The 12,236-nt window shown below is 37.9% G+C and overlaps 1 protein-coding gene across 6 annotated transcripts in view; it reads left to right on the top strand.

The window, feature by feature from the left end:
• The window catches only part of UNC5D (unc-5 netrin receptor D), a 704,674-nt gene that overhangs the window by 643,467 nt on the left and 48,971 nt on the right, over positions 1-12,236 (top strand). For all 6 annotated transcript variants that reach the window (XM_060182795.1, XM_060182801.1, XM_060182791.1 and 3 more), the window contains 2 exons: positions 9,280-9,448; positions 11,437-11,664. In XM_060182795.1, coding sequence (XP_060038778.1) covers positions 9,280-9,448; positions 11,437-11,664 — 397 coding nt within the window. The remainder of the gene's footprint in view (positions 1-9,279; positions 9,449-11,436; positions 11,665-12,236) is intronic.

Raw genomic sequence — 12,236 nt, 5'->3', positions numbered from 1 at the left:
CTGCCAGGCTTCACCACTTCCCCACAAATTCCCCACATCTTCCCACATCTTCTTATCTAGTTGCCATATTTAAATGGGTCAATGTCTGTAAAAGACTCTATCTCTGACAGAGGAATAGCAGTGCTGAGGTGAACAGAAACCTTTTGGGCAGAAGCCTAAATGATATCCTGCAGGCGTTTTCAAAAGAACTGGAACAAGACAGGGAGGGACAAGTAGTAGAGCAGCAAGAGCCAGTGTGATGTCAAAGGGCAAGCCTGGTGGGCTGAGGGGGCTATCTGACAGGCAGAGAGGGTGGGGCCTAATGGTTAAGGGGCGTTTCCTGGCTCAGAGGGGCAGGGCCTGCAGGCTAGGGGGTGTTTGGCCTGCCAGGTTAAGGGTCTATTTGGAGCTGTAGAGTCCCAAGACACCTGGCTGTAAAGTCCATGGACTACTGCAGTCAGTCCTTGAGAAGTCCAGCAGCGTAAAGGTAGTGTCCAAGAGGTGTACCAGCAAGTCCGATAGAAGCGGTAGTCCAATGCCAAATATAAATGCCACACGTCTAGATGGGGGAGGACAGCCACTGGAATTTTGCTTTTCTGTAGAGAGAGAGCTGAAACCGCCAAAAGGTGACAGGTAAAATAGAAGCAGGAAGGGCAGACAGTGATAGGTGAGAGAAAGGCAGTAAGAAAGTTCTGTCCTTGGAGTCTATGAATCCGGTTCTCCAAATCATGTCAGGTCACATCATTGGTTTCGGAGGCACTGCAGTCATGCCATCTTGTGGGTGATGTCAGAGGACAGGGGTCCAAATGGTTTTCCAAGGATTCCTGTGAAAGAAACACTTACAAATATGCTTCTCATGGTTAGCATGGTTTCTGGTTCAGATTTTTATAGATATTAAAACAGGTTTAGTGTAGTTAGTGCCTTAGCCAATTGAATATTGAAAGGACTCCAGCCAAGGAATACATACACACCAGCCTTTGGCATCCAGAAAAGGCCAGGAAAGGAATTCTCCTTAAAGTCTCTATCTAAAAGGAGCACAACTTTGCTGACACTTTCATTTTAGCTTAGGAAGATTTCTGACTTGCAGAGCTATGAGCAGAAACCTTTGTTATTTTAAATCAGTAAGTCTGAGAGGCAACCATGATAGGAAACTAATTCAAACTTCTATTGTGGGAGCCAGGTGGTGTTGCATCTGGTGGAAAACATGCTACCGTGTACAAGGACCCAGGCTCAACCCCCTGGTCACTATCTGAAGGAGGAAACTTCTGAACAATGAAATCTCTCTCTCTTCCTTTCTCCCCTCCCTTCCACCTCAATTGCTCTCCCTATCAAATAAATAAATAAAAATAAATTTAAAAGTAAGATGATAAAAAAAACTATTATACCCACTCTATGTACCTTGGGGTTTCTACAGTAGATAAGGATATGACTTTAGCAGCCCTCGTACCAGGATTTTTTCTTTTTAATTCCAGGTTTGGAAAATATATCTGAGAGAAAATCTATTTTCTTCACTATCCACCACACTTAAACCACAGCTACCAGCACAAGCAGGCCAGGACAGTCTAGTTTCAGCTGTGTCACATGTGACTTTGGCCCAAGCTACTCTACTTCCTCCTGTGGGTTTGTTTTCATTGAACAATGAAGGTGTTAGGCTTGTTTACTCCTGGGTCCTTCCCAACACTGAAATGAAATGATTCTATGAAATGGAATTCAGATTTCCTCAAGAGAAGGCTGTTTTCCTCCATTCAAAATGTAAATGAATAAACAATTTAGTAGATATGAAAAATGTCACAGCAGCATGCTGCATACATCTACTCTCCTCCCTTCCCCTTGCCATCTTTCACTTTAAAGCACTTTCACTGAGCCATCATTCCACTTCTGGTAAACAAGCTAAACGCAAGCCTGACACTGCATGAAAGATGAGGCTTAAATTGTGTCTAGGAACTGGTGATTTACACATGATTTGTGATTCCTTTAGTATATTAATTGGTAAACACCCTATGAATGTGTGTGTAAACTAAAGCCGTTTAACATTTGCAAACAGTTTAATCTCTCAGTGTGGTGTTGCTGGAATTCAGTAAATTCAGAGCCTTATTCCAGTGTGTGTATAATTCCCTACCCCTCTCACCCCCCACCTGTGCCATCTCCTTTCCTGTGATCCTATTTCAGATAATACTGTGTGGGTGACTCAGATCTTTAAACCTTTTAATAGCTGCGCCATATGCTTCTATCTTCAGTGAATTGTACTCATTGCTTGTTATAATCCACTGTTCTAACTGCTCTTTTGCCCATTCCAACTAATGGGATATAATGGCAGGATGAGCTATAATATTACTTCAAACTACTGCTAATCAGCACCCCTTCCTCTCCCACCTGACATCCTTGCTTATTACTGTGCAGCTTTGTAAAAGGGACTCTAGGAACAGTATCTGTGCAGTTGAATTTTCAGTCATAATAGTACCATCCAACGTCTTAATACTGAACAGTTAATCTTTTTTTTTTTAAACAATTTTTATTTATTATGTGAGAGTTTCATATGAGAAGGGGGAGGGAGGAAGGGAGAGAGAAAGAGCAAGCACGCACCACTGCAGTATGTGCAGTGCCAGGCACTAAAGCCCAGTGCTTTACTAGTAAAGTCATTTCTTCACTCACTGACTACTTAATCTTGATGAGCACCTACAGCCCATTTAGGAAGCCTGCCCTATCTGCATGTGACCAGTCATAAATTCTACTGTTTGACATATTGCTTTAGATATTTAGTCAAGAACTGTATAGCTTTTCTCAAATGTTGATTAGTGCCAGGACTACCTTGCATATAGGGAATGCAGTTGAAAATTACAGGTTACTTGAACCTTTCATAGCATACTGAATGAGAATCTTCATTAATGGTGTCCAGGAATGCAGTTTGAAATAAGGAGCTGGAGAAGTGGCTCAGTTAGACAGTACAAGACTTGCACACACAGGGCCACAGGTTCATTTCAGAACAACGATATACTAGAACCAGAGTGATAGTCTTCTCTCTAATAAAAACAGTTTTTAATGATTAAGTAATTAAGCAATCCAAGGAGCTTTAGACCACATTACAATTCTTGGATCACTTCAAGGCTAAAGAAGAGTCATTTATAGTAATGAGATGTTATTCTGTTTCCTCTCTCTGTTCCTCATCCCCTATTCTCTCTTTCCAGAAGTTATTGTTATAAATCATAAACAGAAGTCACTGTAGTGGAAATCCTCAGGAGACCCTGTTGTCCTGTTAGAGTTGACTAGTGAGCTAAACTGGCTTTACAGGACCCAACCCTCTAGAAGCTTCTGTGGTATCGTTTTCTTGGGTCTATTGTATACATTCTGGCCAGAGCTAGAGAGAAGCAGGAGTCTGACTTAAGAAAAACAACAAAAGGATCAAACCCTAAGCCTTGATTTTTATTCACAGCTACCCAAGGTCAGTAAATGAGGGGTTCACTAACAAAAACGTAATAGTTAAAAGGGTGTATCTTTTTGGGCAGAAAACTGTAGGAGACTGGAAGTACCTTACCTTCTGAGCTCTAATTTTAAGACTAAGTACTGCTTCCATACATCTGCCTTTTATGTCTATTCCATTAAAATATGATTTAATTATGTATCGACCCAGGGCCTGGCATAGTAAAACTGTCATTACTCTCCTGCCTGCGTTCTTGAGTGATATTCTGGGTAAAGGTGATCAAATCTACATTAATCTATAATATAGGCCGTAAGGAGGAAACCAGGAAACAATAATTACGAAGCACAGCATGGCAGACAACAACAATGAAAATCTCATCAAGAAATATAAATCTGGTTGTTTTGCTTGAAGAGAGTAACATGTTATAGGTCTAGAGACAGAACAAGAGCTTAAGCAAAAGGTATACAGATCCTCTATTTGACAAGCACACTGTGTACGGTTAGCAATTGCTGCCCTGCAGCTGACCTTCCTCAGTATGACCTTGTGTCAGCACAGGCCTGATCTGATGCTGCAGAACATCAGTTACTGCATGGAAAGATTTGACAATCTTCTCACTGTATCTTCACCTTCCAACACCACACACACACACACACACACACACACACACACACACACACATACACACACACACACACACACACACACACACACACACCCCACACCCCCACACACACATTTTGGCAATATCCTGGCTGATTTCATTGTAGGAATTCTGAAAAAAAATTCTGAACTCTCTCTTTATTCGGCCAAAAGGTTTTTATTGTGACTCCATTTCAAACTAGAGGGGTTATAAGAACAGAATAAAGATTCCCAGGTATTTGATACCCAGTCACCCATGTTAACGCTTTACCATGTTTTCTCTCTCCATGTGTGTAGGCACATATATATTAATATGCACACATTTATTTCTTAACCTTTGTGAAGATGTTACTCTATCCCTAGATAATTCAGTGTGTATATCTTAAGAACAAGAAATTCTCTTAATCACAACACAATTATTAAAATCAAGAAATATTAACACAGCACTATTACAGATTTATTTGCAGCAAGTCAAAATCCCAGTTAATTTATTGTTGTCATATGTCTTGAGTCACTTTTAATCTAGTACAATTCCTGTGCCTTAGTCATGATATTGTCATTTTTTCATAGTACAGCTCACTTATTTTGTAGAATGCCCCTGAATTTGTCTAATATTGACATTGAATTCAGGTTATATATTCCTGGTAGGGATTACAGAAATGATGTTGAATACTTTTTACTGCGTTACATAAGTAGATTATATTTGCCCACTTATATTTGCGTTAGATTATATTTGCCCACTTATATTTGCGTTACATAAGTAGATTATATTTGCCCACTTATCCTATAATTAGCAATATTAATTTGGATAACATGGATTGGATGGTGTCTGTCAAGGCTCTCCACAATGGATGTTGAAAGTTATATTTCACCATTTGTAATTGTTAAGTGCCTTCTGGGAAAATATTTTGAAACTATGTAAATAGTTCCTTATTTTTCTTCAAACTTTCATCAAGTGTAATAGAATCCATTTGTAAGTCTTGGCTAAATCTGGTGCTAATATGCTTAGTTTCCAAATGTTTCCTTTTATATTTATTATTTGTGTTTCTAACCTATGAAAGAACACTCTCTTATTTATTTATTCATTCATTTTCTTATACCTGTATATTTCAGTGATTATTCCATTATTCAGTGGATTATAATGCTTTATTACCATTGTTTAATTTGATGCTCAAAATATTCCAGGTTTATAAGTGGAAACCATTTAAATTGGATCCTATATCCTGTTCAGCAAATGCATTTGAGTACTTACAGTCAGCATATATTGGACACTGGATATGCAACAATGATAAAAAACAGACCAAACAAATTCCTGGCTATGTTGCAATTATGATACTCAGGCATGGTCAGGGAAAGCCTCATTAGTAGACATTATTTGTGCAAAGACTTGTAGGGCGTGGAGAGGCTAATTGTGTGGATTTCTGGAGGAAAACTCTTCTAGGCAGCACTATACACACTAAAGCAGCAGGAACAGCTGCAATTCCTTGAGGCAGGAATAAGTTGGCATTGTTGGTGGAATTCTCTAGTTGCTGTGTTGAGAACAGACTGCAGGAGGTAAAGATGAGTGCATGGAGACTATTGCCTAGGTGACTTAAATTCCCATAGAGCATGTCCCTGTGGCACTGAAATGTTGTTAGAGCATGTACTAATATACAGACAATTTATTGAATAAGTTATCTATTCCAAGAAGCACAATTCATATAGAAATAAAACTCAGAAAAGTAGCAGAAGTGGAAATTCGAGGTAGGGAAAAAAAATCTTCTTTTTTTTTTTTTCAGCATACAGTAAGTATTTTGTATAAAAAGCATAAGCTGCATCCCAGGGCATAGAATAATAGGTGGTGTTTTGGGTTCTCAGGCATGAGGCCCAAGTTTGATTCCTGGCATACTATGTGTGAGGGTGATGCTTTGGTGTTCTCTCTTTCTCTCCTAAATAATATTTTAATGCATAACCTCTCTTTATTTACCTTTCAAAATTGTCTTAGAATAGTTTTGTCATAAGGAAGACCATGTCCCTTTGCCACATCCGTTTTTTGAGACAGAGGTCATAAAAGAGATGTGGTATTTCGGGACAATGTTATCAAGAGCAGAAGAGTTCTTTTACTCTTATATTCACTTCACATGTTTTTCCACCTCCTGTTTGACTCTTGGTTTCCCATTCTAGTAATAACTAAACAGAATTAACTATATGGATTTGTCTGTTTTACCAAATAAATAGGCAAATTGCTCCTAGGACCATTATGAGCATTCTCTTGCACCACGTCTATTTTGCTCAGAGGGGAGAAGGAGAATGTTTTAAGGCTACAAAACTGGCAGAGTCCCCCCCACAAAATCCTCTGCTGTATTATGTGAGCAGAAATTTGAATTCACAACCATGTGTTCATACAGCTGCTCAACAAACCACCTGGTTACACAGACCTGGCTCTTAAATTATTGGTCTTCCCATACGCATAAGCATTCATAAACATTCATAGTGTATATATGTGGAGAAAGAGAACACAATGAAAGATTTAAGTAGTAAAAGTCCCATTCAGGCATATTTTTCCATATGTACTAGACATAGTTCATATTATGGTCCTGGAAGCACAGTTGTTATTAGTTAACAGTTACTAATAGCTCACAGAAAATTTTGAAAGATGTGTTGCCTTCTTAAAGCAAAAGCATGATATTTTCATTGCTATGTATTATGTAATATAAGAAAGTTTAAATGTCAACCATGATTTCCTTACAAATCTTTATTTTCAACCAGAACTAATTAAAGACTCCCCTCCTCAGCCCTCTGTCCTCAAATGTCCTAAGTCTGTAACCATGACTACACTTGGACTACATTTTCTTCCCCCATCTTTCTGGGGAATTTTGACAAAAGCAAGAAATTTGACTAGAAATTCAGAAAAGGAAAGTACATCTGGTCACAAAGATCAGAAGCCTGTGGTTCTGAAATTTAGGGTTGTTTTGTGGCCATCCTTTTGATTGACTTCCATGTGACCTTATGCTATTAACAACTACTTCCACAGGTGTGCAAAGAGCTTTAATTAATATTTGTAAATATCCCTGATGGACATAGATAGAAGGTGAAAGTAAAGGGCACATTATTATTAATCAGGGGAAAGTGGAGAGATTAAGTTTTGTTCCTTTAGCAGAGAGAGGCCTACTCCCACAGATACTATTTTCATAGTGGGAGGATTAGACATAAATCTTGAGCTACTTCCTTTGCACTTAGGAAAGTACCCAATGCCTACTTAATGCAAAGCTCCCCGTTCCATGCTCCACCTGAGACTCGACCACGCACAACCTCTGCCTCCTAATGACGTTTAAGTTATTACTGAGCAGTCCTGTTATTCACAATAAGTATGAGAGTTCATCTAATCAGCTGATTTCAGTTCATTTGACATTAAATAATTCCCCAAATTCCCATATGTTTGAACAATATGTTCAACAAGAGAAATGATTCTCTGAAAGCAATTAAATAGTTCTTTTAGGAGAGCTTGTCATCGGTCACTCAAAAGCATCCCTGCTATTCCTGTCTGTGATGAATGCGGGTGGCAGTTACACAGAAAGCACTTAACCCTCTCTAATGGCTGCTGGCAGGCATCCACGTGCAGACTGCCACTTCATGCTGGCTTTAGTTCACATTGGAATTCTGCCCTTCCCCCTCCCAACCTCAAGTATATTGTTCGAGGTTGTTCATAGAACATTTGTTATTGCTAATATACACTTTGCAAGCCTTCGCTCCCCTGCCCTGCTTAAAGGAAAATGCAGGTATATTTTCAGGTTTTCTTATACCTTGCTTGCATAGGAAGAATTATCAGTTTTTCATTGTGGCTCCTTGTATGAAAGACTAAATTGTCTGAAAGCATCTTCTGTGTTTGTTGCAGGGTGGGGGGAAGGGGAAGAGGGAGAAGTGTAATAATGTTCAGCCCTACTTTGGGTACAAAGCTGATGCTCCAGTTATATGCTTTTACGTTTATTGCAATAGCAAATTATAGATAATGAGCTAGAGTGTGACCATTATAGACTTGAGAGAGAGAGCAAGCAATGTCAACAAAAGTTACTCAGAAATTAATAACATGCTGCATATAGCCACAGAAAAAGTCTTTCTACTAAACCATGAAAAAAATTATTATCTTTTTAGTACTGAATTTCATCTTTATCTCATTCAAAGGGTAGCTTATTTTTCTAAACCAAGAATAACATATTTAAATATTTTGCCAAGGTAGTATGAGAAAAAGCAGAGGTAATAATACCATTTATCACCCTCATGTAGCATTACTAGTCTCAGAGTTTTAAATTGCTTTATTGGCTACAGTTTGAATCTCTGTACATTTACCATATAAAATATAGGAAAAAGTAGAATAGCTTATTTAAAGAGACTTAAGTAGTTGATAAAAGTAAGTAGAATTCTGGGTTCTTCTCATTGATCCCTGTTCTGTAAATTGCCCAGCCCTTGGTAGTGGGAGCAAAGATTAAAAGCAAAACATAAGAAAATGACAAAGAAAAGTATTCAGTGAGATGGCTGTATGCTTCTAGTTGAACTTCACTTTTTTATATGACTCTGCAGAACCACTGTAAATAACCAACTACTTGGTAAAATCCAAACACTGGGTTTGAGTGGAATGATTTAAATTTAGATCTAAAATAGGAAAAAGTTGAAAGATCAGTGTTTATGGATTTGGTTTGTGCACATATATAACTGTCTACTGTGAAATCATCTTATCGCCTACATATTTTTGCATTGGTAGAAAATAAATGTTCTGAAACCAGAGGAGACATACTCAATCTAGATATGTCTGATGTATTGTTTTCTCCTACAGTGATGTATTTTATCACTTACTAACATTAAAGGTGTTTTCTGAATGTGTTATTAGAGTAAGGAGTGTGGTAGTAACATTGGCGCATCACTCATTTCCATAAAGTTTTTGGCTATGGACATTGTGATATCATCAACAAGAATAAAAATTCATCAGCTGTGTATGACATACAAGCCAGAATTATTTTGCCTTATAATTCTGGTCAAATGTTTGTCCTTTTGTTTGTTGATACCTGAGTTTAAAATCTAGATTCCAATTTAGTCTGTGTGACTAAGCAGCTCAAGTTGAATGATTATGCTCAAGACCAGTCCTCTGCATGTGGTACTGTCCAGGAAGAAATCTTGAGAAGGGATGTTGCTCAGTCTGGAACCAAATTCTCATTCAATTATGCCTCTTCCTTTTCATGCTTCTCTGTTGTCCTTTCTCAACTATAAAGCCTCCAGTCGGATGGATCTGAGGTGATCCTGAGTCCTGAAGTCACTTGTGGTCCCCCAGACATGATTGTCACTACTCCCTTTGCATTAACCATTCCCCACTGTGCGGATGTCAGTTCTGAGCACTGGAATATCCATTTAAAGAAGAGGACACAGCAGGGCAAGTGGGAGGTGAGACCGTATTTCTCTCTCTCTCTTTTTTTTTTCTAATCAAAATTGGTATAGGCTTTTAGCAGTGAACCCCACGTAGTATACATAAGTGTTGCTTTATAATAAGAAACACCTGAAAAACTTATCCATCATCTTGAATGTTATTTCAGTAAATGTTTAAATATTAAGTTAAAAATAAAAAAAGGAACTTGGCTTCCACCAATGGAAGCCTAAATTCTCTTAATGTAAAAAGTCAGCTGAGAAATGTGTGAGCATTTCCTTGTTTATTAGAGTTGTTATGTATATTACAATATCCTCAAGGCATTGTCTCATACTTTTAACGATAATGAAATAAAGACAAGAGAGGACATGGAGCTTTTATGTTTGAGTTTAGGGTATGGTTACTGGAATACGATAGTAACTACTCACACAGACATGTGCCCTTACTACCATCTTTGGCTATATTCAACTTTAAAAATCCTTTCACTCCTCTCAGATCAAGTCACTATCAGAATTGGCTTTCTCCTGTGGAGTTAGGGAGGGGATTCAGGCAGGCTTTGTTCATAAAAGCAATCATTATATCTGTTTTTGTCATCACAGGGGTTATAATAAATCTCTGATTAAATATTCAGGAACACAGAAGTGCTAAACATATTTTTTGAATTAATGAATGCTCTCAAAAATCATTCAGCTTTTCCCTGCATATGAGTCCATATAAAATAAGATATAGTGCAGAAAAGAAAACAACAAAGAGATAAGGAAAGAAAATGAGTCTACATAAGAGAAAGGTAACAACAAGGGAGATGGTCTCAGCAAAGATAGATTGCAGTAGAATTATTATTTTAAGTGAAACCTCTGATTTATCTGTCAGATAGAGATTCCTTTTATGTCCATGTGAAGTAAGTTTGCATGAAAGCAGGTGAATTATCTTGTTGGAACACAATGACCTGCTCCAGCTAGCCCTGGGATCTTACCTCCCAGGAGGTGCTTCAGGCAAAAGGAGTAAAAGGAAAATCATGTTTCTTTAGGAAAGAGAGGGGAAAAAAAAGTCCTAGCTATTGCAATGGACTACCTTTACCCTTCCCAGCTGTATCTTGAAGCTAGCCTGTGTTCTTTGTTGGAAATATATTCTGCGGTTTATTCAGTCTTAGCACTACCACAGGCAAATTTCTTAGGGCCTAAACTTCCAATGGGTTTCATAAAGGGACCAAGTTTTCAGCTCCTTTTCATTATGTTTTTCTTTGCTTTGATTTTTTACCACTTTAGCTTTTCTTCTCAGTACTTCTTCACAATATTCTACATCCAGATGGAGTTATATTTATGTTCTACAAAACAAGTCACACATGCCTAAATTCTTATCAGGGAAGGTGATATAGCCAGGCACATCTTTCTCAAACCATTTAGTTGACAGTCCCTCATAAATAATTTTGAGGGAGTGAAAGAAGATAAAAGAGTGAGTAAGGTAGCTCACATGCAGAGTGTGCCTGCTTTGCCATGAGTATAACCCAGGTTCAAGCCAGATCCAAGTGATTGGAGGAAATTTCAGTGTCTCTAGTGTCTTTTCTCTCTTTCTCTCTATCTCTATCTTTCCTTTCTACCTGAAAACAAAAAGGCAGGGCAGTGAAGCTGTAGTAGTGACAAAATAAAGGGGGGGGATAAAATATTCAAAATAAATCAGACTACCTTAATGACATTGAAAGTTTTTCAGATATAGATGACTTTTAATATAAAGGTTTGCTTATTAATGTCAAAGTTCAAGATGTCTTTAGTTTGACATTGAACAAATTAACTGAAAACAAGACAACTTTCAAAATGATGTTTATTAAGCATGTTAAATAAAGTTCCAATACATAACCATTTTTGTAGTTCCTTATGTAAATAGGTATTTTGGTTGGAAGAGGAAAACCTAAAAACATGAAAATTAGGAATATATATATCCTTTGAAAGTAATAGTTAAATCATCCCTTCTTTCCTAGTTGTAGTTGAGAGAATTTTCCTTTTTCCAACAGGAAGTGATGTCAGTGGAAGATGAATCCACATCCTGTTACTGCCTTTTGGACCCCTTTGCATGTCATGTGCTTCTGGACAGCTTTGGGACATATGCCCTCACTGGAGAACCAATCACAGACTGTGCTGTAAAGCAACTCAAGGTGGCAGTTTTTGGTTGCATGTCCTGTAACTCTCTAGATTACAATTTGAGAGTGTACTGCGTGGATAATACCCCTTGGGCATTTCAGGTTAGTTTATATTCTGTAATTCTTTTGGTATTATGAAAGCCTGGGGTTTCCTAATCAGTTGAGAATGCTGTCATGAGGGATTTGGAAAATGAACACACATATCACTGGCTTATAGGAACAGTTGTTTTGAAATAAGAGCTTTGCTATGTTTAACCATGAACTGAGTTCTGAGAATATAAGGAAAGGGGGATTGATTTGATGCATAGCATGAGTACTGTTTTCTCAGTTATAAAGCTGGCTAGAAGAACTGTGGGAATTTAGTTACAATAGAGACAGTGAAGAAAAAGTCCTTGAGAACCCTTTGTGAACCTTCATGGATGAATTGTACTCATGGATAAAGAAAAGATAAAAGGCTATCATGTCAAGAAAAAAGAATGGCATGAGTCAAGGAATAAGAGTTATTTTATTACAGAGGGCACAGAAGTTTGCTTACTAAGAGTAAGAAAATTGCTTGGCCCAGCTGAAGTAACAAAACTTATAAATCATACTTATCAGCAGACAGTCATATTATATAGTAGACACAATCTATTAATTGTCAGGGCTGCCAGGGTAAAGATGGTTCAAGGTTCTTT

This window comes from Erinaceus europaeus, chromosome 2 (assembly GCF_950295315.1).
Source record: "Erinaceus europaeus chromosome 2, mEriEur2.1, whole genome shotgun sequence".
Lineage (NCBI taxonomy): Eukaryota > Metazoa > Chordata > Mammalia > Eulipotyphla > Erinaceidae > Erinaceus > Erinaceus europaeus.
This window is presented reverse-complemented; position numbering and strand designations above follow the sequence as displayed.